The sequence below is a fragment of the Schistocerca gregaria genome, unplaced genomic scaffold, assembly GCF_023897955.1.
Source record: "Schistocerca gregaria isolate iqSchGreg1 unplaced genomic scaffold, iqSchGreg1.2 ptg000883l, whole genome shotgun sequence".
NCBI lineage: Eukaryota > Metazoa > Arthropoda > Insecta > Orthoptera > Acrididae > Schistocerca > Schistocerca gregaria.
In genome coordinates, this window is record NW_026062244.1 from 11,705 (window position 1) to 37,611 (window position 25,907).

General features: G+C 48.7%; 7 protein-coding genes, 1 long non-coding RNA gene and 2 other non-coding genes across 10 annotated transcripts; 4 read left to right on the plus strand and 6 right to left on the minus strand.

The window, feature by feature from the left end:
* Nucleotides 1-137: 137 nt before the first annotated feature.
* LOC126324063 (protein SDA1 homolog) lies at nt 138-2,717 on the plus strand. The gene is made up of 2 exons (XM_049994923.1): nt 138-343; nt 490-2,717. The coding sequence occupies exons 1-2, from the start codon at nt 179-181 to the stop codon at nt 2,620-2,622; spliced, it is 2,298 nt and encodes a 765-aa protein (XP_049850880.1). The 5' UTR covers nt 138-178; the 3' UTR covers nt 2,623-2,717.
* LOC126324062 (kinesin-like protein KIF18B) lies at nt 2,636-5,518 on the minus strand. Its single transcript, XM_049994922.1, has 3 exons — nt 5,216-5,518; nt 4,956-5,061; nt 2,636-4,884 (listed from the first exon to the last, which is right to left on the minus strand). Exons 1-3 carry the CDS (start codon nt 5,344-5,346, stop codon nt 2,782-2,784), a joined length of 2,340 nt encoding a protein of 779 aa, XP_049850879.1. The 5' UTR covers nt 5,347-5,518; the 3' UTR covers nt 2,636-2,781.
* A 45-nt stretch (nt 5,519-5,563) lies between these two features.
* Nucleotides 5,564-6,785, minus strand: LOC126324065 (OTU domain-containing protein 6A-like). Its single transcript, XM_049994926.1, has 4 exons — nt 6,255-6,785; nt 6,101-6,178; nt 5,950-6,037; nt 5,564-5,871 (listed from the first exon to the last, which is right to left on the minus strand). Exons 1-4 carry the CDS (start codon nt 6,624-6,626, stop codon nt 5,609-5,611), a joined length of 801 nt encoding a protein of 266 aa, XP_049850883.1. The 5' UTR covers nt 6,627-6,785; the 3' UTR covers nt 5,564-5,608.
* A 151-nt stretch (nt 6,786-6,936) lies between these two features.
* Nucleotides 6,937-10,743, minus strand: LOC126324064 (GTP-binding protein 4-like). Its single transcript, XM_049994925.1, has 3 exons — nt 9,878-10,743; nt 9,351-9,667; nt 6,937-9,068 (listed from the first exon to the last, which is right to left on the minus strand). The coding sequence occupies exons 2-3, from the start codon at nt 9,567-9,569 to the stop codon at nt 7,305-7,307; spliced, it is 1,983 nt and encodes a 660-aa protein (XP_049850882.1). The 5' UTR covers nt 9,570-9,667; nt 9,878-10,743; the 3' UTR covers nt 6,937-7,304.
* LOC126324020 (ribosome-binding ATPase YchF-like) lies at nt 9,785-12,050 on the minus strand. The gene is made up of 4 exons (XM_049994874.1): nt 11,580-12,050; nt 11,168-11,415; nt 10,864-11,044; nt 9,785-9,877 (listed from the first exon to the last, which is right to left on the minus strand). The coding sequence occupies exons 1-4, from the start codon at nt 12,048-12,050 to the stop codon at nt 9,785-9,787; spliced, it is 993 nt and encodes a 330-aa protein (XP_049850831.1).
* A 665-nt stretch (nt 12,051-12,715) lies between these two features.
* On the plus strand, nt 12,716-15,115 carry LOC126324066 (uncharacterized). Its single transcript, XM_049994927.1, has 2 exons — nt 12,716-13,978; nt 14,080-15,115. The coding sequence occupies exons 1-2, from the start codon at nt 12,838-12,840 to the stop codon at nt 14,865-14,867; spliced, it is 1,929 nt and encodes a 642-aa protein (XP_049850884.1). The 5' UTR covers nt 12,716-12,837; the 3' UTR covers nt 14,868-15,115.
* A 1,914-nt stretch (nt 15,116-17,029) lies between these two features.
* On the minus strand, nt 17,030-17,108 carry Trnal-aag (transfer RNA leucine (anticodon AAG)). The gene has a single exon. It is a non-coding gene; the product is annotated as a tRNA-Leu (tRNA).
* Nucleotides 17,109-17,205: 97 nt separating this feature from the next.
* Trnal-aag (transfer RNA leucine (anticodon AAG)) lies at nt 17,206-17,284 on the minus strand. The gene has a single exon. It is a non-coding gene; the product is annotated as a tRNA-Leu (tRNA).
* A 160-nt stretch (nt 17,285-17,444) lies between these two features.
* LOC126324055 (uncharacterized) lies at nt 17,445-18,380 on the plus strand. The gene is made up of 3 exons (XR_007559829.1): nt 17,445-17,673; nt 17,752-18,043; nt 18,116-18,380. It is a non-coding gene; the product is annotated as an uncharacterized LOC126324055 (long non-coding RNA).
* Nucleotides 18,381-21,487: 3,107 nt separating this feature from the next.
* On the plus strand, nt 21,488-24,420 carry LOC126324021 (leucine-rich repeat protein soc-2 homolog). The gene is made up of 3 exons (XM_049994875.1): nt 21,488-21,722; nt 21,820-23,618; nt 24,033-24,420. Exons 1-2 carry the CDS (start codon nt 21,488-21,490, stop codon nt 23,091-23,093), a joined length of 1,509 nt encoding a protein of 502 aa, XP_049850832.1. The 3' UTR covers nt 23,094-23,618; nt 24,033-24,420.
* The last annotated feature ends 1,487 nt before the right edge of the window (nt 24,421-25,907 follow it).

Genomic DNA, 25,907 nt, shown 5'->3' on the forward strand with positions numbered 1-25,907 from the left:
GGGAGGGACGCCCGGCGCGCACGGAGCAAGGGTTCCCAGAGGAGCAATGAGGTAGAGAGAGAAAACAAAGTCGTATATTATAATTTTTTTTTTTTTTGAGAAGAGGACAAAAACGGGACTATTGTGGAGGCAAAGAGTTCAGTTTTCTCTTGGCGCCTGAAGTTTTTCGAGCCCGGAGATGGACTTGTTGAAGTTGGAAGACAACATCCGCCAAGACCCGGACGCTTACAGGGAGGAGTTTTTGCAGCAGCTGAGACAGTTTGCGTCTGAATACGAGGTGTTCAAATTGAGGCCTACGTTGGAGAGCAGGCACTTTTCGAGTTTGATCAAGTTTTTGTCGCAGGTATCATCTGACGAGGGTTGGGGAGTGTGCGGAGCTGGAAAAAAAAAAAAAAAAAAAAAAAAGGGGGAGGAGAGGGGAGAGGTGGTTTCGTATGGAAGGGGGAGCGTTTGCATGAGTGGCTGACGCGCAGATTTATTGTTTCGAAGGTGGTGATTTACTATCCGAGTGACCTGCAGGAGTTTCCCACGCAGATTTCGAACTTGGTTGAGAGGTATGGACGGACGTTGTCGGTGGAAGTTCGCCAGACGATCGTGAGGTCGTTGATTTCGCTGAGGGTTCGAAACATTGTCACGCCGAAGAGCGCGGTGGAGTTGTTCTTCAAGTTGTTCGAGATTCCGGACAAGAGGATGCGGGAGATGCTGTACAGCCACATGGTTAGCGACATCAAGCGCTTGAATTCCAGGAGGAGGGACGAGAGGCTGAACAGGAGCCTGCAGAGTTACCTGTGCGCGGTGGTGCAGGGGGAGGGGGGGTGCGCGGCGAGGATGGCGCTCGAGGTGATGGTGGCGTTGTTCAACGCCAATGTGTGGAGAGACGGTAGAACCGTGTGTGGCATCTGTATGTGTGTGTTGAGCAAGGACGCGCAGCTTTCGGCGAGGGCGACCGAGTTTTTTTTGAGCGCGCCGGCGGCGGGGAGGGGGGGGGAGGACGAGGAGGTGGAGGAGAGGAGGATTAGCAAGAAGAGGAGCATGATTTACAGGAGGTTTGGGCCGGGGGCGCCGAAGAAGGTGGCGCGCAGAAGGAAGAAGCTGAAGGCGGCGTTGAGTCAGCTGGCGACGGAGCGCGGCCAGCATTTGGAGGAGCGCTTGGACGATACGAGGGGATACAACCACGCGGCGATAATGTTGATACAGGATCCGCAGGGATACGCGGAACAGGTGTACCGTTGTTTGACGAGGGCGGTGGGGAAGTTGGAGTCGAAGATTCGCTTGATGAATTTTTTGTCTCGATTGATAGCGGCGCATAGGTTGTTCGTGCTGGACTTTTACTCGTACATTCAGAAGTATTTGAAGCCGCACCAGACGCACGTGACGGCGATCATGGTGGTGTGCGCGCAGGCGTGCCACCCGCTAGTGCCGCCGGAGTCGGTGGAGCCGTTGCTGAGATGCATTGCGAATCAGTTCGTGTCGGACCGCAGGTCGCCGGAGGCGATGGTGGTGGGGCTCAACACAATAAGAGAGGTGGCCTTGAGGTGCCCGTTGGCCATGCCGGAGGAGCTGCTGCACGACTTGGTCCAGTACAGGGTGGATAGAGACAAGGGCGTCTCGATGGCCGCGAAGAGTTTGTTGTCGCTTTATCGCGTCCTGAACCCCAGCGCCTTGCCGCGCAAGCTCAGGCACAGAGAGTCGGCGGGCAAGGGGGCCCTGCCGCCTCGGGCGTTCGGAGAACAGCCCGTGCGCGAGTCGCTCGAAGGCACGGAGCTCCTGAACGACTACGAGCTCGGACGACTCCAGTTCGAAGACGAGCGCTCGCTCGGACGCGGCGCGAAGCGCGCGCAGGAGGAGGAGTCGAGCGAAGACCTCGACCTGGAGGACCTGGAGGACCTGGAGGACGCCGCCGAGGACGCCGCCGAGGACGACGCCGAGGACGACGCCGAAGACGACGACCTCGACCTGGAGGACCTGGAGGACCTCGAGGTCGACGCCGAGGACGACGCCGACGACACCGCCGAAGACGACGACCTCGACCTGGAGGACCTCGAGGTCGACGCCGACGACACCGCCGACGACACCGCCGACGACGCCGCCGACGACGACGACTGGATCGAGCTGAACTCGACGGAGAACGAGGCGGCGCCCGCGCGCCTGGAGGCCACGCGGATCCTCTCCGAGGGCGAATGGGCCCTGCTGCGAAGGCTCAAGAAGGCTCGCGCGGAGGGGAAGCTGTTGAGGGTGGAGGGGCGCGAGTCCCCGGACGCGCCGGCTCGCAGCGAACTCGCGTCGAAGCTCGAGGCGCTGAGCGAGTCGGAAGTGGACGCGGACGGACTGCTGCGCTTCTTGAAGAGCAAGAAAATGAGCAGGGAAGACCGAATCAAGGTGTTGAGAGAAAACCGCGCGCAAATGCTCTCCGACAGAAGCGAGAGGCGACAGCTGAAAAGGAGACTGCTGCGAACCAACGCCGCCAAAAGAAGGAGCAAGGCCTTCTCCATGATCAAACACAGCAAGAGGGTCACGGAGAAGCGCATGCGGGGCGCGAAGGAAATCAGGCGGCGACAGAGAACCTCCGCGCAGAGGCAGATGCGCATGAGCAAGTCGATCCGATCGAAGATATTGGGCTAGGCGAGGAACCACAAAAACAGACGCGACGCGGACGCGCCTCCCAAGCGAGTGTCTCGCATGGGAAATATATACATACATACATGCCATACATAGTTTTTTTTTTTTTTAGAAACAGTGTGCGGTGAGAGGAGAAGCCGCAGCAGGCGCGCGTGCGCGCGTCTAGGAGACGACGGCGTTGCTGCAGAGCGGCGGGGGCATTTGCGGCGCGGAGGCTTCGTGGTGCTGGTGCTTGCGCCTCTTCAGCTCCGACCGGTGGGACTTTTGGTCCTGAAACCGCTTCTTGAGGGCGAGGAGCGACTCGCGCGGGGTGTTGTTCGACGAGTGGGCGAGGGGCGCGCGCGGCCGAAGAAACGAAGGGGGCGACTTCTTGGCGGCGGACGCCGTGGGACGCGCGGTCTGGGGCGGCCTGGGATGCGCGGCGTTGGCCGCGTCCGCGCGCCTGGCGAAGGAAACGCGACAGGCGGCAGAGGCGCCGCCGGAATTCGCGGAATTCGCGGAATTCGCCGGGGGCAACGCAAAGTCCAGCAGGGACAAGTCTTTGTCCACGCGCTGCCACGACTCGCAAATCGGCACGACGGACTTCGCGGACGACTTCTTGGCCTCGGGGACCGCTGCCCTCAAGGAGGCGGCTGCGGGACTCGCGGCGCGGTAGGCCTCGAACAGCCGCTTGCTGACTCGGTGAGCGTGGATGTATCGCTCCGAGCAGCGGCGCAGCTTGAAACACTGGAGTCTGTAACCAAATGCGAGGAGGCGCGACGCGTGCAACTCGAGCTTCTGCGCAATCGACGCGCGCAGCGCCTCAGACGAAACGGACGGCAGCTGAAGTCGCGCCCGAGACGCGACCTCAGACGCCCGAGTCAACCTGGACGCCAGCGCGTCAATCACGCGCCCACGATCGAGAATGCGCCTCAAAAGGAACTTGGTGTCCGACTTGAGTCGCTGTATAGCCGACGAACGATTGTCCGAATCGAACTGGTATTGCTCGATCAGATCGAGTTTTTCGCCATAAGAACGCCCCTCTGATAAATCCTGCTCCTCCAACGACGCCAATGTGCGGTTCATCTGAAACAACTCTTGCAGCAGTCCGTCCACCTTCGACTCCACGCCAAAAGCGGATTCCCTGCACTCCAATCCCACCACCGCGCTCCTGCAAGGCGGCGGGCCGTATTCTGTCAACTCCTCTCCCCCACTCGCCAACTCCGCGGCGTCGCGCCTCGCGCTGTCGGCCCTCAGCGCCGACAAGGACCGGCGACAACTCTCGAGCTCCCTCTCAAGCTCCGCGTTCCTCTCGGTCAACCTGTTTATCGTGTCTCTGTACTGAGACACGTGAAGCACCGTGTTCAACTCGTTCGTGCGTATCTTGGTCTTGATGTTCTTCGCGCGATTGGCGTACTGCAACGTGTTGAACGTGTCCTCGTAGCACAGCGACGAGGCCGACACGTTCGAAATCATCACGGTCTTGCAATTACCCGACAACGAATCCTTGAGCAACCGCGTCAACTTGCTGTCTCGGTACGGCACGTACCCCCCCTCTCTGTAGCGCTCCCCCAACGCGTTAATGCAATTCCCCAACGCCAACAACGAACGGTTGATGTTCGCGCCCTCCAACAACTGGCGACCCTGATTTTTCGTCTTGCACGCTCGCTCAGAACCTGCCAAATCCACCAACGAAAACTTGCCCACTCTCACCTCCGCGTTCACCCCAGATATCGCGTTCTCTCTCCTTATCGTTATTTGCAACACCGCGTGCGACCTGGACGACTGCGAATTCGCGTGCGTGAAGCACTGCGTGCGCCTCGCGTTCCCCTGCTCCAACAACTCCATCACCTCCTCCGCCGAACTCGGCTTGTACTTCGACAAGCCCACCACCGCAATGGACGCGTCGCTGGACTCCCTCAACGACAAGGGCCTCGACTCGCTCACCAGCAAATCGCGTATCGTCTCGTTGTATATCTCCAAATAACTCAACGATATATCGTACAACTTCTCCGACGCCTTCATCGCCGAAAAAATCTCGTGCAGCGTCAACACCATCACGCCAGGACTCTCCGCACTCCCCACCATCGTGTAGGTCTTGCCGGCACCCGTAGCGCCGTACGCGAAACAACAACAATTGTACCCATCCAACACGCTCGCCACCAACGGCTTGGTCGTCCTCTCAAACACCTCGTACTGAGAACTAAAAGAATCAAACACTCGATCGAAGCTGAACATGATGTCCTTCCCGCGGCGCGTCCCCTGAAACGTCCTCGCCGGATTCACCTTCAAACCGACTCCGTCAGCCAACCGCACTCCCTCAAGCTACACTACTCAACGCCCACCTCCTCTCGTACCGAACGACTGTCCGACGGATCAAACACCACCACTCGCTCATCCACGCACTTGACTATCACGCCCGACCCATTCTCCCTGCTCTCGCTCTCCGAAAACGGCCGAATCCTTTTTTCCCCACCCCCGCACAACTCTAGTCAATACGCCTCTCGTACAACCCACGCGGAACCCAACCAACGCGCCTCGTCGCCACGAAACCGCGTCCGCCGCACCCGAAACCACTCACAGGCAAAAAAAAAAAAAAAAAATAAACGCTATGTACCTTACCGCCACGAAAATGTTGGCCTCCTTCTCCTGAGACTGACTCATCTCCTGCCACTCTCGATCACTCTCCAACTCGCCCTCCCGCCGACTCAGCTGACTCCGTCCGTCTCCATCGCTCTTCTTTTCCATCTTGATTGCAAGTCCGATCTGCAAAACGTAACTAACCGCGTATATGCGCTCATTCCACAGCCAACCAGCTGCACTCTTTCAACTCTGTATCCCGCGCGGCAGTATAAATCAAAATATACATAAAAAGACACTCGTTCCTCCCTAATTCGCAATATCTAATAGATCCGTTAAATGATTCAAATATTTATTTTCTAATGCAGCCGTTAAAAATTTTTTTTTCACTCAGCTCGCCGCCGCCGCATGGAGCGCTATTAGACCCACCTCAATACACCGCCCCTTCTGAACCAAACTCGCTCGACCTCACGCCATTGTAGTGATACCCCAACGCAAACAAATACCTGTGAAACGCTAACACCAACGGCCCGCTCTCCTCGTCCAAATACTCCACACCCATCTTCACCGTAGGCGCATCCGCCGACACAACCCAAATCGACGCCCTCAGCGAATGGCACAACGCCCTAATCTCCAACTGCCCACCCCACATACTCTGGTCCTTCTCCACGCGATCACAGTACGCGTCAAACCCTAAACACCGCTCATCGTCAGCCCTCCTCTATAATGCCAATCCCTCCCCCACCTCACAACTTAAACCTCTAAACCTACCCAACGAATCATCCAAATACGGAATGTACTCCTCGGAATTCCTCCTCATCTCCTCCGCTGTCATCTTCCTTAAAAAACTCGGCGTAGCCTTTGTCGCAACGTCAGCAACTCCTCCCTCCTTCAAACACCTTCAACAAAAAACCGCCTGTACCTTCGCATCCGTACTCCTCCCATTAATCATCAACTGCTGGGCAACCGAATTGTACAAACAATTCCCATCCGGCTTAATCTATTCTCCTCGTCGTCGTGTCAACCATCTATCTCTACACACATAAATCCACACACATACCTCACTCCGTACTTACGTCATATATCTCTAACCCCATCTCACTCAGTTTGAGGCTCAACCTCTTGGCCTCCAACTCCCCTCGACTCGGACACCCCTTCGTTCCGTTTCTCTCCCTCGTCGGACTTCCACCTCTCACTACCTCCCCCCCTCCCCCCTCATTCTGTCTCTGCGTCCTCCTCCTGCTCCTCGCGGACTTCCTCTCGGTTTCTGGAGGCGCCTCCTTCTCCACTTCTCCATTACTCGACTCGCTCTGACCCGTTCCCACAAAATCATACATCTCCTCGAATAACGCCTCGTTCTCTCTCTTGAGCGCCTCGCTGTCTATCTCAGTCGCCACATCGCACGCCTTCCGACTCTTCCGACCCTTCTCTCTCCTTCTTGGCGGCATCTTCACCAACAATACTCCCTTCGCTAGTGACTCTTTCTTCAAAATGCGTCAAAACTCACCAAACCCTCTGGACGCCTCAATCCCCAAGTACCTTCCTCTCTCAAAACAATAAAATTTCTCGCAAAAAAAAAATCAAAACTTTTTGTCACCACCTGTCAACCACCCCCCATGTCCCTTCAGGTACGACCCCTCGCGACGGCCCCTCAAACTTATAAAACACACCTCACTCACCCACGGACTACACAGGAGAAATTTCAGACCGCCGCAGAACAGGTCAAAGCCCTGCCACAAAGGCCCTCAGACAACGAACTTCTGGAAATATATGCACTCTATAAACAAGCCACCGAAGGCGACAACAACACGGAAAGGCCATGGAGCATTCAATTGACGAGCGTCGCCAAGTGGAACTCATGGAATGACTTGAAAGGTTCGCTCCTTTTTTTTTTAATAACCAAATCAATAGCAATCAATAGCTCATTTCGATATTTTTTTCCACCTAGGCATGGCGAAAGAAACCGCGCAGCAACAGTATATCGACACAGTGGAGAAACTCAAGAAAAAGTATCAATAGATCGAAAAATAAACATTTCCTCCTTCAGCCAGTTGTGTCCGTATTTTGCAGTAGAGCTACGTGAAATCGCTCAGATGTGAGCGAGATTGCTTAGGGAACAAAAAAAATTATCGACGATCGGTAGAGCCAACCGTACGCTTGCCGGAAAACAGGTGCTTCGGCTTCAGCTGAGGGATGGAACGATCGCCCGGACCGGACCCACCGCGCCTCGACAACACAGCCATGGCCCTCTTCTCTAACTTCTTAGCCAAATTATACTTCTGGATAGAACCAAATGAAGTCGAAGATACTCCGGGCTTAGGAAGCCGACTTAAACTTTGACGAAGCGCTCGACGAGAAACAGCGCTTGTCTTTTTCTCAGGGTCAATTGACGCCGTGCCCTCAGACAGAGCACGCTTAGAACTGCGATATTTAGATCTGGGCCGTAAATGCCCTCGAACGTATTCGACCGCCTTGTGTGCATCAACACCTATATCTTTCAAATGCTCTTCAAAGTTCGAAACAGTTCCCACACGATGTTGAAGAGGCATAAGGCGATGATTTCTAAGCTTTTTCATACGACCATCTCTTATCAACTTGGCCTTCCTATTTCGGATGATCGCCAATTTGAACAATTCTTCATTGGTCAATGGATCCTTCAAAGTGGGCTTCGGTGTGATGGCAATTTGTTGGAGCAATTCTGCTTCTTCTTGCTCTAATCGGCCCCATTTGGACTCCAAATCCGCGTCCACCCAATCAGAAATGTTCTCACCATCCATGATCTCTGGAATCTTATCGTAGCGCCATTCGTTATCCTCTAGCGTGTATTCTTGCTTCCAATCGACACCGCGATAGTCAGGGTCCATATTGTGATACAGTTTTTGTTGTTCCTCATATTCCGCCAACTTTTTGCGAGAAACCTTCTTGTACTCTTCTTTTTCCTGAGACTCAGCCGCTTCCTTCACCGACTCAGGCACGTAGGGGAGGCGACTAATGTCGTCTCGAGGGACCGGTATCGACACGTGCATTCGATTCAATAACTCATCTCGCTTGACACCCCTCAACTTCATGTTCACGCGCACATCAAGAATCATATCACACGCTATCTTCTTAACCGTTGATACGCCCTCCTCACTCACCGACGACATAGGCAACACTTGGCACTGAGAAAACCGATTTTTCAAATTCTCAATCATGCTCGTCTCCTCCGGTTTCAACTCCTCCACGCGTCGAATATCAATCTTGTTCAGCACGAACACCAACGGTTTATTCTCAAACAATGGAGAAATCGAGTCGAATAACTTGATCTGTTGCTCGATCGAGTACCCGCAGGTCTCCGAAATGTCAATAAAAAACAAAACGCTGCACATCAAGTGAGCCAAAGCTGTGATACTCTGCATTTCGATCACGTTTCTGTCCTCAACAGGGTGGTCCAAGATGCCCGGCGTATCAATAACTTGCCACCTCAAAAATTTGTAGTCCATGTGACCCACAAACAATGACTTAGTGGTGAAAGCGTACGGCTGCACGTCTACGTTAGCGCGCGTTACCTTGTTCATGAAAGACGATTTGCCTACATTTGGGTAGCCACATACGAGTAGCGTTCGAGTTGTAGGGTCAATCTGAGGCAGCCTTGCCAGATGTTGGCGAACTTGCTCCAAATAGCTCAAACTCGGACCCAATCGACGAATGACCTTCACCATCCGCCCCAGGGCCGCCCGTTTCAATTGCTTGCACCGATAGAGTGAGTCACCGTATTTGAGCAGACGAATGTAGTCAGATGCAATGTTGTCAACCAATCTACGAGCAGCATTAATCTGTCCCAATGCGAGCTTGTAGTGATCCTTGTCATACAGCACATTCATCAAATCTGCGTAAAAAGGGTGGATTTCCTTCGAAAATCGTCAGGTAAGCCCCTCATAGAACAAAAATTTTGGCAGAAGGCGGCGGAGACGAGACAAAGCCAAATGACTTCATGCACTCTCGTTCGAATAACACAAAACGCGGGCTAAGGCTGCAAAAAATGTGGTACAGCTCTGCATAATAGAACGTGATCGTTGGACACGATGTATTCCTCGTGTCAAAGTTTCGAGTGTACGGTCACTGGAAGTTCTGAACGGCGAGACCTCGGACGAGACAGCCGCTGCGGTGAGTTTTGTTGAACGAAGACGTACGTCCAGGACTGGAAATTCAGTCAAGAAGAGTTGGAATTTGTCGGTGATTGTCTGTTGCGTAAACTTCACTTTTCTCATGTAAAACTTGCGCAAGATACTGATCTTGTATCCTTTGTGCACTACAGTGGGTGTTTTTCGTTGCGTGCGCGTCAAGACAATGTCGACAAAGTCATTGGCATTGGGCACGACAGTGATACTCTTGAAGTTGTAGCTGACCATCTTTGCATGTGAGTTTTCCTAGTCAGGTAGAAAAAATATCCGAGATAGAAGGCCCTGCTTCAAAAGGCAAAAAGTTCGAAGATAACCGCAGATTTCACCTGGACGAGCGGCCAGCGATCAGTACAAAAGTCTTGACGAAAAAAAATCGATTTGAATAGGAGTGCAAAAAAAAATTGGTGGTGCAATACAAAAGGCACAAACAAAAGAAGGTGTCACTAAATGCTAGGCTTTGATTGCGGCTGGGGGCAGCCGTCTGTGCGCGGCGAAGGGCTAGGAAATTTTCGGATGCGCGAAACAGAAGAGCGTACCTGAAAACAAAGCCAGCAATGCCGACAATGCATCGGCCTTTGGCAAGTCGGGCCTGACTCCGTTACTCGAACTTGAAGCAAGACGCACGAATTTTGTATATGCATACAATATGTACTGCAGTACGTTGTGTGCATACACGTATACAAAACAATCCGAATTGCACGTATCGTTCGTCTATAGTACATTATTAGCGTGTATGCATTTGTATGTGCACACAAAATCTGTGTGAATAACGTGTATACGACGAGTACCAGCCAACGGAAATGACAGGGCACGAGCAGTACGCAATCTCTGGATTTGTTCGGTGAATCAGTTGTGGGTGGCAAAAAAGAGAGGGCCAATCGCCGGCGCGGTGTGTGGGCGGACGTGATACATATTAGACATTGTTGATGACCGGACGGCGGGCATTTGGGCTTACTGAGCGTGAGTAAACGAGGAATTATGGGAGAACCGGGCAGAGCAGTCCGATTGCCGCTTAGAAGTTTTTGTGGCTGCGAAAATAACGCCAGTTGAAGATGGGTTTTTAAAGAAACTGTTGAGCACAGATAATAAGACCTCCTCCAGAGCACACTCAAGACAATTCTGCCTGCCTTATAAATTGCATCAATTCTGAATATTCTAATTAATTGTTCTCAATCGAACCGACAAAAACACACATCTTGCCTACTTCCTCCGCTACGACCTTGTTTTTCTCCTCGGCTGTACAAATGTTTTTCTTACCTCCACGTTGTCTCTACACGAGCAACCTGGGCAGTTTTCAAGAAAACGCGTCTTCGGTTTGCCATTCTCTAAAAATAGACGTCCCATTTTTAGAACGCCTTGTTTTGGTTGAATTCGTTCTTGGCTGACGGAGGGAACGCTGGGGAACGCTTTCAAAATCAGAGTTGATTTCGACAATTTGTTCGTTGTTTCCGACAATAGCTTATTTTTTTAATGAAAATTTTGAATTTCGATGCACAAAAAGTACAATATCTCCGTCTTGTACCACGTAATGGGGACTTTCGAACCTTGTCTTTTTCGAGCCGCGACTTTTCCCGTGCGCAGAGATGTAGTCTTCGTAGCGGCATATTTCAGCTTTGATAAGACCTCGAGCAATATCCGTGTGAATATGTTCTGCGCACTCTTTGGCGCTGGAGCCCTTCTGAAAGCTCCATGCACGTACCTCGCTAGGAAAAGCACGCTAATCAGATATTGAACTTAAAAATCGAGCGTCCCGTCCGTCTGTTTTTTGAGGCGAGATAGAGAGATCACGGAGGTCGCGTTGCATATGTATATTCGTCTTTTCGTACCTTTCACCTACTGTATAGAAGACGTCTAGGCCTAGCATCTTGTACGCTTCGTGAATAACATTATTCAAGCCGCTCTCCTTCATGCCATATTCTAAAAACCATTTGTGCCTCTTTTTCGGGTCGTCTTCGAGTATCATCACCTCCGCCTCCAGTCGAGCGTTCACAACTACCGGCGCGTGCAAGCGGTTCGCCTCCGCATACGCCCTCACTTGGGAAACGTATTCACTTTCGGAGGTCGTGGCGCTCTCCTTCAAAAAGACAGGTTAATCTCTGGAACAAAGACGTGTTGTCTTTAGACTCGAATTTGAAGGGCGAAATGACGTCTTCTATTTATAGAAGGGCATTGAAGCGGAATCAGCTCTGGCGCGCCCTTCTGAACTTCCACTGTGTCCAGAGACCTCGGATCACGTACATCTACGTTACAACACACTAGCACTGGCTTCGCAGACAGTAGGTTCCAACTGTCTAAAACTGCAACCTCGTCTTGATCTGAGCCTATTTTTAGGCGATTGGCCATACCTCCCTCAGCCAATGTTTTGAGGGTTCTCTCTAGCACGTCCTTGGTCTTAGAGTGGTTCAGCTGGCCGTGTCCCCTCTCGACCTTTTTGGCGATTCGTTCCAGAATTTCACGGTCCTTCGCAATTATTTCCCGGTGGACGATTTCGATATCTCGAACTGGATCCGTGTTTCCCTCTACGTGAGACACGGATGGGTCGTCGAAGCATCGCACCACGTGGAGAATCGCGTTTACTGCGTAGATGTTGGACAGAAATTGGTTTCCGAGTCCCTTTCCCTCGCTCGCGCCGGCGATTAGACCCGCGATGTCGATCAGCTGAACAAATGATGGCGTGACTTTTTTTGGAGACACAAGTTCTGCCAGCATGTGCAGGCGGCTATCTGGAACTTGGGCAAGCGCGCAGTTAGGATTGATCGTTGTGAACGGGCGGTTGGTGCTTTGGGCTGCCTGAGAAGAAAGCAGAGCAAGCGAGCAAGAATTTTGGTCAACAAAAAAAGGGTTTGAGAGAGGGAAGAAAAGACCGACTTTAACGCTAGAGATACCTCTCGTCCCACTAGGGCGTTAAACAGAAGGCTCTTTCCTACGTTTGGTAGACCTGTGCGCATAGATCGTGTGAGAAATTGGACGGATAAAAGAAGAGGGAACACGGATAAGCGGAACAGTGAGAGGGACGGATGGCACGCCACTTACCGACGATTCCGATTTTTTGGCTGCTGGCGCGGGAGGTGTGATAGGGACGCCGAGAGAAGCGAGAGCGGGAGGTTTTGGGGGGAATGGCGAGCGGCGTGGGGAGACGCAAAGGGCGCGCGGAGGGCCTGGAGAAGAAGGTGGCGACAGGAGGTGGAGAGCAGAGCATGAAACGGAGGAAGAGGAGGATGCCTAGAGCGCTAAAGAAGAGGTGGGGAGGGGCCAGAGAAGGGGCTTGGGGGAGAGCAGAAAGTGGATAGAGGACTGACGATGTATGAGAAAGTAAAATTTTTTGTGAAAAAAAAAGCGGGTGCGGAATTAGCGGTGTATGGGAACAAAAAAGTAAAAAGCGGGTAAAGAGTGTACATTGTACATATACAAGAAAGAGGTTGCGGGGGGAGAGTGCATTGTGACTCTCTGTCAGAAAGTGGGTTCTAGTGCGTGTTGAGCGCAGATCGCGGGAGAGATGAAGAGGGTCGAAGAAGGAGAAATGGGCGAGGGATTCAGCGGGTCGGTGGAAGGGGGCGCGAGCGTGTTGGGAGAGTGCAAGGACGAGGAAATGTCCGGTGAGGTGATGCCGATAGGTTTGACTTTTTTGCTGCGTCGATTGCCGGCGAAGATGAATGAGAAGACGCTTGTAAAGATATTGAAGGAGAAGAACGTGTCATATACGAAGGTCGACAAGAGGTATGGGGCGAAGTTTGCGCGGGTTAAATTCAAGACGTTAGAAGACAAGAGGTTGGCAGCGGAGGCGTTGGACGGGTTGGTAGTGGAGGGAGGAAAGCCGTGGGAGGTGAGTTGTCCAGAGAGGCCAAATGGGGAAAGAAAGAGGATGAATAGTCGAGGATTAAGGCACAAGGGTAACGAGTCGAAAAAGGCGAAAATGGAGGGTTTTTCAGGTGTCTGTTGTAGCGAGTCAGAAACAGAGAAAGAAAAAAATACTGAAATTTTAAATCAAAGTTCTCCAGATTCGTCGGCTCAGTCTCCTTCATGTAGATCGAATCCGAATCGAACTATTCTTCACAGCATTGCTCCACTGAGCTACATGCCGTACCAAGATCAGCTCGAATTAAAGATGGAAAAAATACGCGGCGCACTGGCGAAGCTTGTTCAAAAAGCCAAGCAAGCTTCCTCTGATCGTGCTTCTCCTCCCTGGCTGGAGGAGCTCTTAAAGACGGCATCGGAATCGCCGGTTTTGGCGTGCCCGCTGCTCGAGATCCTCCCTTCTCCAGTTGTTCATGGATATCGAAACAAGATTGAGCTCACCATCGGACAGGGCACCTCTGGACAGATCGAAATGGGTTTCATGCTTGGCGCATTCAAAGATGGTTTAAGCTATGTTGTTCCTCCCGACGACGTGCCCAACGTTTGCCCGCACCACATTCTCATCTACCAAACACTGTGGCCTCTCATTCGCGAATCGGGTCTAGAATCTTGGCAAAGACACGTCCACCGCGGGTTCTGGAGGTCTTGCCTCATCAGGTCCAACTCCGAGAACGAATCTCTCGTCATGATCCAGGTCAACCAAAAATTCATAGAACCTGAGCCCTACGAACGCCTCAAAGAACAAATCAGGTCTTGGGCGCTAGGCCATCCCAATCTAAACAGTACGTTACTTGTCGTAAACGGCTATACACGCCTCTGACCCTCCTCGCGCCCGTTCTCACACACAGTCGTTTTTTTTTTTTTTTGAATCGAACGTTCGAAGTTCTCTCGCTTTGGATTCAGGAGTACGATGGCATTTCCAACTACCCTTCGCCCGACGCGCCTCGAATTCTCTTGCTAGGCGCAGAGTACATTTACGAGCGACTGCTCTCTACTTGCTTTCGAATATCGCCCACCTCCTTTTTCCAAGTCAACACGTCCGCCGCTTCAGTTCTTTACCAGCTCATCCTCGAATGGTCCAACGATTGCCTCGCCGCTCGCCGAGTCGTCTTGGACGTCTGCTGCGGCACCGGCACCATCGGGCTCTGCATCGCCAAAAACTTCCGCCCAAATTCCGTCCAGCTTATCGGGCTGGAATTGGCCGAAGATGCCGTCCTCGACGCCAGGGCCAATGCGGACATCAACCAAATACAAAACGCCACCTTTCACATCGGCAAGGCCGAAGACCTAATCGAGCCCATCCTCAAAGACCTTTGCGATCGCTTGAGCGCCTCCGATCACGCGAGCGCCAACAATGCGGCCAACAACAACGGGGCACCAACGACGACCGACGATCAAGTCCAGCAGGACGACGGTGATCATACAGACGTCCGTCTCTCCTCAGAGGGCCAATCTACAACCGCCGCTCACGAATTTTTCGTCGGCGGCGTCGAACCACCTGACGGGCCCATGGACTGCATAGCCATCTTGGATCCACCTCGAGGCGGCCTTCACAAAAAAAACATTGAGGGCCATTCGTCAGTGCAGCGCCATCAAGAAAATCATCTACGTCTCCTGCAACCCGAACTCGCTGATCGAAGATGCGCTCGTGTTGACCAGGGCACCCTCTAAGTCTACCCCAAACCCGCCCTTTGCCCCGAAAAAGGCTCGTCCCGTTGATCTATTCCCTCACACTCATCACACCGAACTTGTCGTCCTGTTCGAGCGATAGAAAAAACACAAGGAGGAAAACGAATGCGACTTTTAATAAATGCTCTGGCCAGCGGAGTCCAATGCATGACTCTAAAACAGGCGACTCACCGTGGTGCAGCCCGGACGAAGAAGGACGGTATTGCTCACGGAGAGTGGAGAATAGAGTACATTTAGCAAAAAAATTTTTTTAGGAGGGGGCGTTTGACAGGTCGATGTGGTGCCGCGACTCCGGCGCATCTGAAGACTCGGCCGAGGATGGGGGCAATAACTGGTCCGTTCAATTGAGATGGATTGGAAATGCGCCAAACAGCGGATGGATGAGTCGAGGTAAAAGATGACTGACATAAAAAAGGGCTTATGATAGACCAAGCTTATGATAGATTACATGAGTCGCTGTCGAGGCGTCATCGGCAAGGGGCGCTTTCGATTAGGTAGTCTTGCTCTGTTTTTAGTATAATGAATCAAACTAGCTTCTTGAGCAGAGTCAAGAGGAGTTATGGGTGCTTTTTTGGGCCTAGTCGGTGCTCTTTGCATCATTCCGCCTTGATTCATAGATATGGTGGTATTCAGAGCGGCAAGGAACGCCTTGTTTTTTAGAGGCTTGGCAGCCTTGCTCGGCTGAGTTGAGATTTGATCTGGAGATGGTGGTAATAAAGATTGCTCAAGTAAAGGAGACTCTTGTAATACGCCGGGTAAGCTGGGACTAACCGAAATTTTAGAATTAGCAAGTACAGAATCAACAACAGAAGGATTTTCTATAGGTTTAACTTGTTGAGGTTCAACTTGGCCGATTTGTTGTTGACCAGAAGATCTAAGGTCTGCTTCAATATTTACATCTAATAAATGATCAGCTTCGGACTTATCTTGGATCAGCGGTAATGCGCTTTCTACAGGCTCGGCTGGGGCCTGCGAAATTTGTTGAATCTGATCTTTCAATCGATCTTCTATTTCATCTTGCTTTATTTTTTTTGCTTGGTCCTGTTCTGCTTCTCTGTATTCTTCAGCTTTCTGCTCTTTTATCCTTTTTCTTTCTTCACGCTTCGTCTCATACCTTGCTTTCTCTTGCGTGCTCTCCGCCTTTTCTAGCTGTATTTTCATTCTGGATTGCTGCTGTTCAATAGCGTCAAATTTCTCCTCTCTGGCAACTTGAATAGGGCTCTTCTCGACTTGGTCTCCTTTAAGATCCGGGTGCCATTGCCCTATCTCGATGGGTGCCTGAGCAGAGATCTGCTCGAGACGGGCATCACGAGGCAAATTCTGTCGCCGCTGCCATTCCTCTACAAACAGCTTCAAGTCGGCGTCGCGCTTTCGAATGTACTCGGTGCGAATAGCATGGCGAGCGTCAAAATCCTTCAGGACCTTTATGTAGTCGAATCGAGTACCCATTTGGTAACACACATGCACTATGCAAAAATAATCTTGACTGAAAAAGCGAACAAAAACTTGTCACCAATTCAAAACGACTCCAGCTATAAAAAAAAAGAAAAAGCATGCACTGCATGTAATCTCGTCGCTAACCTCACATTCCACCTTTCTCACACGCTGTAACCCCTCTTCTAGCAGACTGAACCCTGTGCTTTAAAGCAATTGAAAGTCTAAAAAACAGTACTTTATCACACACCTCTTTAAATTGCTCTTTTCGCCATCTCTAGCAAGAAATCACAGTATAACAGGCTGGATAACTGCTAAAACTCATCCCGCTTTCAAATAGTTAAAAATTATATATAAACCTCGTGATTGAAAAAGTCAATCCATATGCTTTTTTTGCCGTCAAACCAAACCGCATCCTTTTCTTTCTACTTTCTGTACCATAAAAGAATTCAAAAAGTCACTCTAAACAAGAAGTCGCATTTTTAATTCGTTGGTTTTTTCCCACAACCTTCTAAACTTCAGAATTTCGTGAAAAAAGTGGCCTTGGCGTCCTTTTTGAGCTATGCTCGCCTCTTGTCCATAACTTCCCATAGAGGAAAGCATATATATTTGCATTCTAACATATGTCACACAACGGCTACAAAAAATATGTTGTTTCAGAAAACAGCTCTTTTTTTAGTTGCGCCACTTGCCTGTGAGGCAAAAAAAAATGCAGGCGGTGGGAATTGAACCCACGCGCTTTCACATTAGTGCCTTAAACTAACCCCTTAACCACTCGGGCACGCCTGCTTGTGTACCCAATATGCCACACAACGGACATAAAAAATATGTTTCAGAAAACAGCTCTTTTTTTAGTTGCGCCACTTGCCTGTGATGCAAAAAAAAATGCAGGCGGTGGGAATTGAACCCACGCGCTTTCACATTAGTGCCTTAAACTAACCCCTTAACCACTCGGGCACGCCTGCTTATATATAGCTATGATCTATAAACGAGTAAAATAGTTATAGGTCAGCTGGCTTACATAGCCTTAACCAATTTATACCAGCGTGTATGAAGGAGAGTTATTTTATGTTCTTAACCTTTTTTTACTCCCACTTTATTCTACCATCTTCCTCATATTTTATATATTGGCTTCAGTTTTTGTTTCATGGCGTCGAACTTTCTCACGGCTCACTGCCGATACCTGCTTTTTATGCTATGCGCCATTCTTTTAACTAGACCTACGCTGGCCGTAATGACATTTCGAATAGATCCCAACGCCGTTGAATGTTTGTACATCGACATGCAGCAATCCATGTCCGTCACCATTATGTACAAAGTCGTTTCAGGTCAAACTCTCAATATTATGTTCGAGGTAGAAATCAAATACAAACCCTTTCATTTTTGTCGTTCTATGCGCTAATATCGAATTTGAATTGCTTTTTCTCTCTAGCTTCGGGGCGTCTATGGCGAGCATATTTATTCTAAGATTAGCGATCCAGAAGGCCTGTATAATTTCGTCGCACCTCGCTCCGGCTCGTACTCGGTTTGCTTTTCAAACATTCACGCGCCGTTGTCCCCAAAAGACCTCTCATTTGACATTCAGCTCGACATGCTCACTCCTAATGTCTTGAAAAAGAATTTGACCTCCCTGGAGAACGAGCTTGTCTCTTTGTACAATCGGTTAAGAGAAGTCGAGGTCGAGCAATCTATCCTTAAAATGAAAGAAATCCGACATCGTTATAGTACGCGCAAATATCAAATTGACTTTGGGCCTTGATTCATTCAATCTGACGGCTTTTTTCCCCTCCCCTTAGCTACCGATTCCACGACTCGACGAATCATAACACGATCCGTTTTGCAAGTAGCCATCATAATTTTGTGCTCCTTTTACCAGGTTTATAACCTCAAAAGATTTTTTGAAGAACGAAGGCGACTATAGAGAAATGCGCGTCGAAGACGTAAAGAAACATCTGTTTAGAATCTCTTCGGGCCAAGCTTGACGGTTGCGGCTTTGGCCTGCAGATCTAGCATCAGATATATATATAATATATATGTAATGTAATGCATTTTTTTGTATGACATTTGTATGACTAATTAGTGAGCGGTTCATACTCTTTCTTTGTGTATGCACATCCAATAGGAAATTTGGCCGCTGTGCAGCGATATAGATCGTTCGGTTCATTGACGTTCACTATTTTATTTCTCTCCTCATCCTTGAGCGACTACGTTATTTTCTGCGAGCCCAGCTTAACTCCTCTCTCTCTATCCTAAGATTCCTTTTTTTTTCATTGGATAGCAAGAGACTTGCGCTTATGTTTTTTGGCGCGCGCATTCGGCGAGCACACGCCCCACGAGCTGCTACGCCAATATCGGGCCGCATTGGCCCAGGACGGCGAATTTCGAATGAGAAGCCTACTACAGCCTTCAACTTTTCATTGAGTGACAGTGAATCAAACATGTGGAGTATCTCTAAATTTGGACGGGCTGATGAGACAAGACGCGCGTTGGGTTTTTGCGCACACCGCATGAGAGGATGGAAGGGAGTTAAAGTACCAAGTACACAAAAGTGGGTTCCAAGCAGCAGAAGCGCGCGCAGAAAATGGGGTGCGCTGGCCGAAGGATACGGCAAATGGCTAAGGAAGAAGAGGGAGAATGCGTCTTGGAATACATGGATTGCGAGAGAGGTGGATGCAGCTAGAAAGGATTATCGTTTGAAAAATGTGATTATTGGAAGTGGTCGAACTAATGGAAGCTGCAAAAAAAAAAATCTGACGATAAATGAGGCGATTCGAGACAAATCGGTGGTTGCCTCAAACAAGCCAATTGGAAAAAATCGCATTTTTAACCTTTGTGAGTCTGCGAATCAAACCCCAAATCAAGAGACCTTTTCGTGTACGAAACCCTGGATGCAGCGACAACAAATACATTCGACCCGCATGCTTGGAATTTCGTCACCTGCACCAAACAAGATGTGGCCGAGGCAGAGTATCGACCACAAGATATCCAATTTGAGAGCATTTCGCTCGTTTTTTTCAAGATTTGCTGTCTCATTTTTGCGCAGCGTCGAGCGAGTTCGAGCGTACAGCTCACAATGTATGTCTGCACCCATCTGCTTTACCTGCTTGCATTGTCAAGCCACTTTTTCTTTCTTGATATTTGTATGCCCGAAATGTCATCGAATACATCCAAAGGGGGGAGAGATGCGTGTTGCTACAGTATCAGGCAAACTAGATCCAATAGATACGCTGACGATGAATGACATTCTGGAAAAGTCTAGTTTTCCAGCAGAATTCTCAACTCAGTTACTGAAACTTGTCAATTCGGCAGACACCTCACCTTCTCTAACTCCGCATTATAGCTATTTCTCCCTGTTTCGCTGCTCAGAGCAATTTCAGATCTGCATCGCATATTTGAAAGAGCAGCATCGGACACTGCAAAAAATAGTTCATCCAGATAAATTTTCTAGCCTTTCTAGCTTGCCTGGCGGCAAACTGACTCAGATATTTTCCCAAGTCCAGTTTCAATCCTCTTGTATTTCCAAAGCATATGCGATCTTAGAAGACCCGTTGACTAGAGCTGCCTACATACTTCATTTGGTCTTCACCCAAACCGATTGTGCACCACTCGACAAGGACCTCTTCGATCTTATCGTCGCACACCCATCCTTCTCTGAATCAGGCCAGAACTATGAACGCGAACTATTCATAGGAGCTTTAGAACGTAACGAGGAACTGGATTGCCTCACTGTTGCGTCCGAAGTCATCGCGTTTCGAGACCGCCTGAACACAGAAATAGATGTCTGTATCCAAGAAATAACTCAGAAAATGAACTCCAAAGATTGGCAAAGTGCCACGAAGTTGACCATATGGCTCCGATACTTGAGAAAAATTGCAGACGAGACCTATAAAAAACTAGAAAATCTCAAATCATAGCTTGTCCAGTTATAACTTAATGCTCTCTAGTAAATACCGTTTTTCTCAATAAAACCTCTTCTTTTTATTTCATTGCCCTGATTAGGCCGCTCCTTCGTCTCGTTCTCAAATTCTAGATGACTCATTCAAACTCGCTGTTCCACTTTCCATGAACACACCAATTAAATTTGCGTTGGGCGCGCCTTACACAAACGCGATTTCACCCGAATCTGTACATTCTGATCCTAAAAGAAAATAAGACTCAATAGCCAGCCGACACATGCGCTTTGAAGTCTCTACAACCACTATATACAGCCCATAGGAATCTTCTCTTCATTTCTCATCAAAAAGCATATCTTCTCACCTAGCCCCATGTTCTCTCCATTTTTTTCTTCTACACTACTCTCCCATCCACAAACCATTTTCTGTTATTTCCCAGATAAAACTTTTCTCTCATCAAACACCCTTATTACCTCTACTTAATCGATTCGACATCCGCTCCACCAAAAGCTCAAACTCACCCCTTTTTGTCTCAAATTCTATCACTCCTTCCTCTATTACAAAAATCGCTTCTCCCTTACTCTACCAACCAAAACCTTGTATCGTCATAACTACCCCTCTATTCATCAGAATACATGCGACCTCGTATTTAGCTTCTAAATTTAACCCATACACTCCCCCAATTGCAAAATACATTTTATTCCTTAAATCAGGCAACAGTCATGGTACCATGCCGGCATATTTCTCATTCTGTTCTATCACTTTCTCATCTAGACGTGCTCCATGTTATTTTATCTGTCTCAGGTAATCTACTCTATGTCTAGTAGCTATAAGATTTCTCTAGAACTATAATTACATCCTCTCCCGACATGGGCCTCACACGATTTTGTATAATACTCACTTACTCTGCTTCTACTTCTAAAAGAAGCTCCACACAAACCAATCGAAAAAAAACCAAATACCAGGAAGAATATCAAAAATAATAAAACAGTTTTTTTATCTATTTATAATTTATAATCCTTTTTTTTTTTAAATTAAAAAATTAAACTAGCTGTTCCTTCTTATCAATTATAACTGCATATATTAGTTTTCATAACAAAAAATACAATACAATAATATGACATTTCTAAACTTTGATAATATTTTTTTACTATTCGATAATCTCTTCTGATTACTTTAATATATTGAGAATTACGATGAATTTATGTTATCGCATTTATGTATAAGGTAACTTTTTTTTGGCTCTTGACTCAACTCCGATAGCTACTTCATAAGATGGGTACTGTTATATCTAGAGATAGAGATAAGAGCTTATACTATACGTTAGATCTCAATGAGAAACCCCTAGACCGATGGATATCTGAGTCAAAGCACCTGTTGAAGACCATCGAAAGGCTTGATATTTCCCGCCAAGATTTGGTGGAGTTGCCACCTCAAATCACGCGGATTACGAATCTCAAATATTTACAGGTATACGATAATCAGCTGAAAACCTTACCGAAAGAAATAGGTAGGTATATGGTGACAATTTTGCAAATGTTTAGTTGAATTTTATCGTTTACTTAAACTCTTTTTTTGGTGTTGATAATGCTACTGGGATGAGAAAGCTAAGCTGAATAAGTTGATGGTGTTGCTATTAAACGAAAACTCCGTGGTTGAGCTACCTCCTGAGATAGGTTTTTTAACAAATTTGAAGATATTGGATTTACGTTTTAATAAGCTCCAGAATTTGCCAGAGCAAATAGGCCAATTAACAAATTTACAGCAGTTGTTATTACGTTTTAACAAAATAGAGAAATTACCGGACACGATAAGTAGGCTGGTTAATTTGCAGGTGTTATCGGTGAGAAACAACAGATTGAATGAATTAACTAAATCTGTGAACAGTTTGAGCCAGTTATCATTGCTGGACTTACAGCACAACTCATTGTCGAGTTTACCGGATTTGAACAATTTGTCGATGTTGAAAACATTAGACCTGCAGTATAATCAACTGAATGCATTATCATCGTCAATAGTGAGCCTCAGTTCACTGACTAGTTTGCATTTGAAATATAATCAGATCGCAGAGTTGCCCAAAAATTTTGGCTTATTGAAAGAGTTAGAAGAGTTGGATTTAGAGAGTAATAGACTGAGTGACTTGCCGAGTTCGCTGAAGGAGTTGGTCAAGCTCAAAAAGTTATATTTGAACCGCAATAATTTTGTCAAATTACCGAAATGTATGGAATATATGACGGGAGTCAATGAGTTGTTTTTGAACTCGAATAATCTGAGCGAGTGTAACGTGCTATCGAAGCTGACAGCATTGCAGACGCTCAATTTAAGTGGAAATCAGTTTGAAGAGTTTCCGACGTGTATCAGAAATCTCTCTTTATTGAGAGATTTAGATTTGAGTAACAACAATATAGCTAAAATAGACGATGAACAATTTTTCAAGAATCTAGGCAAGCTACAGACGCTTAACTTATCAGCCAATGCCTTGTCAGAGTTGTCGTCGGATATTGGACTTTTGATGTCGCTGGAAAAGTTGAACCTCGCGGAAAATCAGTTTCAGAAATTGCCGATCGAGATATGCAATCTGTCCAATTTGGTGGAACTTAATTTAGAAGAAAATGAACTCGAAGAGTTACCAGCTCAAATTGGCAGTTTATCATCGTTAGAGGTTCTCCATGTGAACAGGAACCTGCTGAAGAACCTGCCGAATCAAGTATACCTGCTACCACTCAAGGTCTTTGGCATCGATAACAATCCACTAGATATGATTCCGAGAGACATCGTTGAAGCAGGGTCCCAGGATACCTTCAACTACCTGGGTAGGAGGCTACAGAACTTAGAAATGTGGCCGGATCACCAATTGAACGATGAGACAGAACTTGAGTAATAAGCTACTTAGTAGCGCATACTGGAGGGATAGAAATAAGATGGGGCGAGTACATGTACTGGCACTGAAAAATACAATCCCTCGTCTCCTTTCTTTTTTTGTAATCTTACTCTACATTCCCCTTTGCATTGAGACATTTAGGTGATACATCCGCACATACGTTAGTTTATCCTTTTCAGAAAAGGATAAGACTTTAAGGTGACATGTATATGCAACGTCACGGTCAATGATGCAGATCGCTGCATCTGCAAATAAAGAGGTTCGGAAGAGAAACAAAAAGGGACAAGCTCAAAAAAAACTTCATATCTTCGATCCTGAAAAGGCTGCAGTTTGTAGTCTTACTACTACCTTTTTTTGCCCTTTCGATAGCCAAGCACGTCAGAGAAATTAGCCTCACGACTCAGCTAACTTTTTTTGCGAGGCCGTGTCTGCCCGTTCAAACTTTAGCAACGCATATTGACCGTCGTTCTAAATTTTTTTTTTAAATACAGATCAAAATTTCATTCTAGATCTTGTGGCTATTTGGTACGTGCCCGCCTCGCCTATAAATGTAGAGGCGGTTCGAACACAATGAATCTTGTCATGCCTGTCTCTTTTCTCGGACTTCAATCGACAAAGGCCCCTTTCGCTTCGTCTCAATGTCCCTACTGCTTTGTACACACGATCTCATTGTGCACTAGATGATGTGAGGCAAAGTCAAAGCGGTCTTTGTATTCATCCTATACTCCGGTCCTTCTGGACGGGGCACAAAGATTTGAGGGATCGTTCGTGGCGACTGAGGCTAGATACATTGATCTAAAGACAAGTTCTGTTACACGGTTGATGTGTGTGTGTTGTGACAAGTCTGATTTTGTGCATGTTGGTGCTATTTATGTTTTTTTTTCCTTTCTTTTTTTGGCCTTCGAGTTATTGATTCGAGTCTTTTGCTTTCGCTGAAAGAGCAGGAAAAATGGTCAACGTACCTAAGACTTGTCGTGTTCGCTGTCGCTCAAATAGATGCAAGAAGCACACCATCCACAAGGTTACGCAATACAAGGCTAGCCCGGAGCGCCTCGTGAGTCAAGGCAGGCGTCGTTATGACCGCAGAAAGGCTGGATATGGTGGCCGAGTCAAGCCACTTCTCAAGAGGAAGGCTAAGACGACCAAAAAAGTGGTCCTCCGTCTGGAATGTACCAAGTGTCAATTCAGACATCTGAAGGTGCTTAAACGATGCAAAAAGTTTGAGCTAGGTGCTGAAAAGAAGAGCAAGAACTCGGTTATCAACTTTTAGGGTGGCAAAATCTGGTGCATTTGCGCATTTTAGTAAAAGAACTGAAAAAATTTCTGAGCCCGGTTTTTTTCTGCAAATTGTTCTCGTGGGTTACACCGATTGTTGAGGGTAGATTTTAGGGGAAGGAAGCGGTGGTGACATGTGTGATGTCATAAGCACGCTTGTCTGTTACGCAAAGGGGTCCGGGAGCGTCTCCGGTGCGTTGAGGGCGTGACGGCCGCTGCTTAAGCTGGCCAGGCGCGCTGACTGCAAAAGGCGGTTGCGTACAGAGCTCCGGAGAGAGTTGAAAGTGCGATACGTGTGTGGAGCGTCATTGAGAGGGGGTTTGTGTACAGATTTTGTGTATGTGCGTTTGCGTCTGCAGAGGGAGCTTGCGGGGGGGAGGTGCGATAAGCGTGCGCATAGAGCGGACGCAGAGAGGCGCATACGTGACAGACTACACCGACGCGCGGTACGTGTAGAGAAGTGGATAGAGAGAGAACGGATGGAGGCAAAGAACGTGTAGGTGCCTGCGGGTAGAAGCGATAGAGAGCACGCGGCTTGAGTGGCGGATGGGGTGTGCGATGTGCTGCGAGAGGGTGATAAAGTGTGTGGCGTACGGTGTTTGGCGGAACATAGAGAAAATAGAGCATGCGAACGGGGGTGCCGCTGGATGGGGGTATATGAATGGTGTACAAATATACGGGCTGGGTGGACTGAGAGGGACGGGAGGTGAGGGGTCGAGGTGGGGATGAAGGCGAGAGAGAAGGGCGGACAGGACAGGACCCGCGCGACACGCGAGGAGAGGCGGTTACGGACGTGGTCGCAGTGGACGAAGAAGGGTGGTCTGGACGCGGCGGGCTTTACGGGGGAGTGGAGTGAGTTGGCACGGTTGTTGCAGGGGTTATGAGTGGGAGTCTGTGTGTCCTTGGACGAACGTGGAGAGAGTGAGGTAGAGCGTGGAGGGGTTGTTGGAGCTGTCGGAAGTGGGGGTGGCGTTGGGCGTGGGACGAGTGGGCGGAAGGAGTTCTAGGAATTCTTGGATGAGGTCTGGGAATGCCTTGACAATATCGGAGAGGTAGCGGGAGGTGGAGGACCAGACTTCTCGAGGGAGGAGTTTGCCGGCGTCGCGGTACAGTTTGAGTATGAGTTTGGAGAATTCTAGGGATTTGTGGTTGGGGTAGAGGAGGATGAGGTGGGAGGACAGTTTGATGAGGAAGGTGGTTTTGTCGAGAGAGGACAGACAGGTGAGGGAGATGGAGGAGAGGAGTTCCGGGAGGAATTCGAGGCAGTAGTGAAGGGAGGGAATGAGTGAGCAAGTGTAGGGGATGAGGCTTGAGGGGTAAGTTTGTCGATGGAGGAGGGAGATGAGTTGGTGGTTGGAGAGAAACAGGTGATGGAGGAACAGGCATATGGAGGAGCATATGGAGTGATGGAGGGATATGGACTGGAAGGAGGGGGAGGAGCTGGGAGGGGGGGGGTCGAGGGTTTGGAGTTTGTCGATTTGGTTGACAGACTCGTGCATGATTTGGAGGAGTATTTGGGAGATGGAGCAGTTTTGAGCT

Excerpts from the sequence above, each read along its gene's own strand:
- LOC126324020 (XM_049994874.1), bottom strand. The coding sequence starts at position 12,050 with ATGCTGGCAGAACTTGTGTCTCCAAAAAAAGTCACGCCATCATTTGTT. Across the intron at positions 11,416-11,579 it reads TAGTGTGTTGTAACGTAGAT|GAGAGCGCCACGACCTCCGA; the intron begins GTACGTGATCCG and ends GTCTTTTTGAAG. Across the intron at positions 11,045-11,167 it reads TTCTATACAGTAGGTGAAAG|CGAGGTACGTGCATGGAGCT; the intron begins GTACGAAAAGAC and ends TGCTTTTCCTAG.
- LOC126324066 (XM_049994927.1), top strand. The coding sequence starts at position 12,838 with ATGAAGAGGGTCGAAGAAGGAGAAATGGGCGAGGGATTCAGCGGGTCG. Across the intron at positions 13,979-14,079 it reads AGGCCATCCCAATCTAAACA|TTCTCTCGCTTTGGATTCAG; the intron begins GTACGTTACTTG and ends GAACGTTCGAAG.
- LOC126324063 (XM_049994923.1), top strand. The coding sequence starts at position 179 with ATGGACTTGTTGAAGTTGGAAGACAACATCCGCCAAGACCCGGACGCT. Across the intron at positions 344-489 it reads TGATCAAGTTTTTGTCGCAG|GTGGTGATTTACTATCCGAG; the intron begins GTATCATCTGAC and ends ATTGTTTCGAAG.
- LOC126324021 (XM_049994875.1), top strand. The coding sequence starts at position 21,488 with ATGGGTACTGTTATATCTAGAGATAGAGATAAGAGCTTATACTATACG. Across the intron at positions 21,723-21,819 it reads AACCTTACCGAAAGAAATAG|CTAAGCTGAATAAGTTGATG; the intron begins GTAGGTATATGG and ends GGGATGAGAAAG.
- LOC126324064 (XM_049994925.1), bottom strand. The coding sequence starts at position 9,569 with ATGGTCAGCTACAACTTCAAGAGTATCACTGTCGTGCCCAATGCCAAT. Across the intron at positions 9,069-9,350 it reads CTGAATTTCCAGTCCTGGAC|GAAATCCACCCTTTTTACGC; the intron begins GTACGTCTTCGT and ends CGATTTTCGAAG.
- LOC126324065 (XM_049994926.1), bottom strand. The coding sequence starts at position 6,626 with ATGCCGCCAAGAAGGAGAGAGAAGGGTCGGAAGAGTCGGAAGGCGTGC. Across the intron at positions 6,038-6,100 it reads GGAGGAGTACGGATGCGAAG|GCTACGCCGAGTTTTTTAAG; the intron begins GTACAGGCGGTT and ends GTTGCGACAAAG. Across the intron at positions 5,872-5,949 it reads GTATTTGGATGATTCGTTGG|GGTTTGACGCGTACTGTGAT; the intron begins GTAGGTTTAGAG and ends AGCGGTGTTTAG.
- LOC126324062 (XM_049994922.1), bottom strand. The coding sequence starts at position 5,346 with ATGGAAAAGAAGAGCGATGGAGACGGACGGAGTCAGCTGAGTCGGCGG. Across the intron at positions 5,062-5,215 it reads AACATTTTCGTGGCGGTAAG|GATTCGGCCGTTTTCGGAGA; the intron begins GTACATAGCGTT and ends TGGGGAAAAAAG. Across the intron at positions 4,885-4,955 it reads ATCCGTCGGACAGTCGTTCG|GTGAATCCGGCGAGGACGTT; the intron begins GTACGAGAGGAG and ends GTCGGTTTGAAG.